The sequence below is a fragment of the Prosopis cineraria genome, unplaced genomic scaffold (genome assembly GCF_029017545.1).
Source record: "Prosopis cineraria cultivar Desert tree isolate PC_DT_omini unplaced genomic scaffold, ASM2901754v1 PC2, whole genome shotgun sequence".
In the NCBI taxonomy this organism is placed as follows: domain Eukaryota; kingdom Viridiplantae; phylum Streptophyta; class Magnoliopsida; order Fabales; family Fabaceae; genus Prosopis; species Prosopis cineraria.
In genome coordinates, this window is record NW_026555333.1 from 40142622 (window position 1) to 40146867 (window position 4246).

The window sequence follows — 4246 nt, forward strand, 5'->3', positions numbered from 1 at the left end:
TGGCTAAGTTCTTTTGTTTCCTATCCTCTTCTCTTTTTACTAGATGGTTAGATTCCTTAATCTAGGGTCTAATCATCTTAGCTTATAAATTCTAATTTGAATTTGATGTTGATGTAAAGAGAGAGGATTGTTTCATTTAATTTCTTCCTTGGACAGCCATGACTGAATTTTGCCACTCTTTGTTTGGCACATAATCTTGTGTTTTTCAATTAGTGAATTTCTTGTGTTAATATTGCATAATCTTGTGGTGTTAATGCTTGTGTTGTTGAGTAGCTTGACATAATCTTGTGGTTGCTCAATTTATGTGTTTGACCATGGCTGTTGAGAGAGGATTTTGAGTGAATCACTTGGCTAATGTCTTCACCAATTGGTTAATTAAACTAGGGACTTTAATCTAAGACCTAGGGAGCTTAGCTAATTAGGTTAATTGGCTTAGGATAATTTTCTTAAGTCATGACAGCTTTAGTCAAGAGGAAAGGGAAGCTAAACTTAGCCTAATCATGAGAAGATAATGAGTCCAAAATCAACTAATCTCTAGGGTTCCATTATTGCAAAAAGGGAAGTTCATTTCACTCACTTTCACTAGCATTTTAATTACTTGCATATTAGGTAATTAGTTTAGATAATTAGCTAGATAACTAAATTCCTACAAACTTTGGTTGATTTATTTCACTAGATAACTTTCAATTAGACTTAAAACCATTCCTTGGGAGATGACCTAGGGTTGGCCCTATATTGCATTAGGGTTAGCTTTAGTATAATTTTGAGGATAAGCGACTAATTTCCTATCACTAATGCACCAGTAGCTTTTATGGATCTAATGAATCAGGTGTTTAAACCATTCCTTGATAAGTTTGTGATTGCTTTTATTGATGATATTTTGATATACTCAAAGAGCCCAGAGGAGTATGAACATCATTTAAGGATTGTTTTACAGATATTGAGGGAGCAACAACTTTATGCCAAGTTCTCTAAATGTGAATTTTGGCTTGATAAAGTTACCTTCTTTGGACATGTTGTTTCTAAAGATGGTATTCAAGTAGACCCAAGCGAAGTAGAAGCGGTGCAAAATTGGCCAAGACCGATAATTGTTATAGAAATTCACAGTTTCTTAGGTCTTACAGGATATTATCGTCGTTTTGTCAAGGATTTCTCTAAAATAGCTGCTCCACTGATAAGGTTTACTCAGAAGAATGTCAAGTTTGAATGGGGTGACAAGTGTGAAGATAATTTTTAAAATTTAAAGGAGTGTTTAACTTCGGCACCAGTTTTGAGTTCATCATCAGGTAACGGAGGGTATGCAGTTTATTGTGATGCTTTTCTTGTGGGTCTAGGCTATGTTCTAATGTAGCATGGACGAGTTATTTCTTATGCTTCAAGGAAACTTAAGAAACATGAGCAGAACTACCCAACCCCCAACCTAGAGATGACAGCAGTTGTTTTTGCGTTAAAAATTTGGCGTCACTATCTTTATGGGGAGACTTATGAAATTTACACGGATCATAAGAGTCTTAATTACATTTTTGAACAGAAGGATCTTAATCTTAGACAAAGGAGATGGATGGATTTACTTAAGGATTATGATTGTACAATTCTTTACCATCCTGATAAGGTGAATATGGTGGCTGATGCCTTAAGTAGAAGGTCAATGGGTAGCTTGGCGCATATGACCTTGACAAGGAGGCCTTTAGTGCAAGAAATTCATAAACTTGAGTAGAGTGGAGTCAAGTTTGAGATTATTGATAAGGGAGCATTTCTGGCTCATATACGAGCTCGTTCTTCTTTAATGGATCAGATTAAGAGCACTTAATTCTCAGATCCAAAATTATGCAGGTTAAAAGAAGTAGTCATAGCAGGAAGCAATATTGAGTTTGAAATTGACCAGGAAGGAATATTAAAGTGTAAGGGTAGAATTTGCGTACCATAAGAGGAAAACTTGAAGCGACTTATCATGGAAGAGGCTCATCATTCTACATATACCGTGCATCCAGGAGCAACTAAAATGTATCAAGATTTGAAACAACTGTATTGGTAGGATGGCATGAAAAAGGATATGGCAGACTTTATCTCACGCTGTTTGACATGCCAGCAAGTTAAGGCAAAACACCAAAAGCTAGCTGGGCTACACCAAAGCTTAGAAATACCAGAGTGGATATGGCAAAATATCACAATGGACTTTGTCACCGGGTTACCTTGTACTGCTAAGGCATACGATTCTATCTAGGTTATTGTCAATAGACTAACAAAATCAGCTCATTTCATTCCAGTAAAGACAACATATAGTGTTGATAAGTATGCTCACTTGTATATTGATGAGATTGTGTGACTGTATGGGATTCTAATATCCATAATTTCTGATAGAGGTCCTCAATTTACTTTTCAATTTTAGAGATCTTTCCAAAAAGCTTTGGGCACTCGATTGGATCTCAGTACTGCTTTCCACCTATAAACCGATGACCAATCTGAAAGAACCATTCAATCACTTCAAGATATGTTAAGATCTTGTATTTTGGATTTTAGTGGTAGTTGGGACCATTACTTAGCTTTAGTGGAGTTTGCTTATAATAACAGTTATCAAACTAGCATACAAATGGCTCCATATGAAGCCCTTTATGGAAGGTAGTGTAGGTCCCCTATTAGATGGTTTAATGTTGGTGATGTTAAGCTTTTGGGGCCAGATTTGGTACAGGATGCTATTGAGAAAGTGAAAATAATTAGAGAAATATTAATAACAGCTTAAAGTCGATAGCTTTTGGGGCCAGATTATGTTGATAATTGATGTCGGGAGTTAGAATTCATGGTCGAGGATAAAGTATTCCTTAAAGTATCTCCTATGAAAGGGGTGATGAGGTTCGAGAAGAAAGGTAAACTGAGCTCAAGGTATGTGGGTCCATTTGAGATCTTAGAAAGAATTGGGGCAGTTGCTTACCGTTTGGCATTACCGCCTGAATGGTTGGGTATCCATCTAGTGTTTCATGTATCAATGCTACGGAAGTATTTATATGACCCCTCTCATGTGATAGAAACACAGGGGATTCAAATAGACTCAGACTTAGCTTACGAGGAAATTCTTGTAGCTATTTTGGATAAACAAGTAAAAAAGTTGCGGTCGAAGGAAGTTGCTTTGGTAAAAGTATTATGGCATAACCATTCTTAAGAGGAAGCTACATGGGAAGTTGAAAAGGATATGCGTGTCAAGTATCCACACTTGTTTGAAGATTGAGGTAATTACACACATAAATTTGGAGGATTGAATTTTTTTTAGGGGGGAGAATGTAATAACCCTAACAAAATTGAAAATAAATAGATAAATATATAGGTTAACTTGCCTAAAGTGTGTTTATATTAGTTTTTGGGATAAATATAGCAAGTTAGAGACTTGGTCTAGTAGCCGCTGAGCAATCTTTCATATATGAGGTCTCAAGTTCGAATTTGGAAGAGACCAAAAGAAGAGTTAAATTTTTCTTTTTCTGGCTATGTGAAATTACCAAACTGCCCTTAGTTCCATCAGATATTTTAACTCTTCCTTTTTCTTTTCTCAGGCATTCTAGAGCAGAAGGAGATCTAAGGATTGGATAGATTTTGCTCAGCCTTTCGTGGGTCACTACTTTCTTCCCTTTCAACCGTAGCTGGCACCGCGTTTGCGTAGCTCATCGTCGTCGGTGCGCTGGTGGCTGGTTCGTTCGTTTCAGTTAGAGTTCTCCCCTATTTCTGCGTCATTCTCCCTTATACGAGCTCAGCATTTCACTGGTTAAGGCTGCCGAAAATGGGTGATGCTGTTCTTGAGCTGAGGCGATGCTGATTCTGGTTTTTCCCTTTCCCTTGAATGGTGCTACGTTTTCCTTTGTTCCTTGCTCGGCTGAAGATTTTTGTTTTCTCTTCCCTATTTTGCTGTAGATTCTGTCTTCTTCATTGCCTCTACTGTTATTGGTGTTTGAGGTGAGAATCTTAAGGACATTTTCTTGATGAATCTATGCGAGAGAAAGAGTTCTGATTGAGGACTGAAATTATAAAATTTTTGGTGTGTGTTCCGTTGCAGCCATGACTGAAAGAATATATATATATATATATATATATCTATGTGTGTGTACGCGCGCGCGCGCGCATTAGTATTAGAATGATGGTGGTATATATGGGTCATAATTTTAGAGTTAAATTGATTTTATTGATTTGGTTGATGTTAAAAAAATTTAGGGTGAAATTGGAAGAGACAAGCTTAGATATATTGTTGGTGCCTATAAGATGT

The 4246-nt window shown here is 36.8% G+C and overlaps 1 protein-coding gene across 1 annotated transcript; it reads left to right on the forward strand.

Annotated features, from left to right (window-relative positions):
* The first annotated feature begins 2797 nt into the window (after nucleotides 1–2797).
* On the forward strand, nucleotides 2798–3802 carry LOC129302755 (uncharacterized). Its single transcript, XM_054941639.1, has 2 exons — nucleotides 2798–3127; nucleotides 3650–3802. The coding sequence occupies exons 1-2, from the start codon at nucleotides 2798–2800 to the stop codon at nucleotides 3800–3802; spliced, it is 483 nt and encodes a 160-aa protein (XP_054797614.1).
* Nucleotides 3803–4246: the final 444 nt, after the last annotated feature.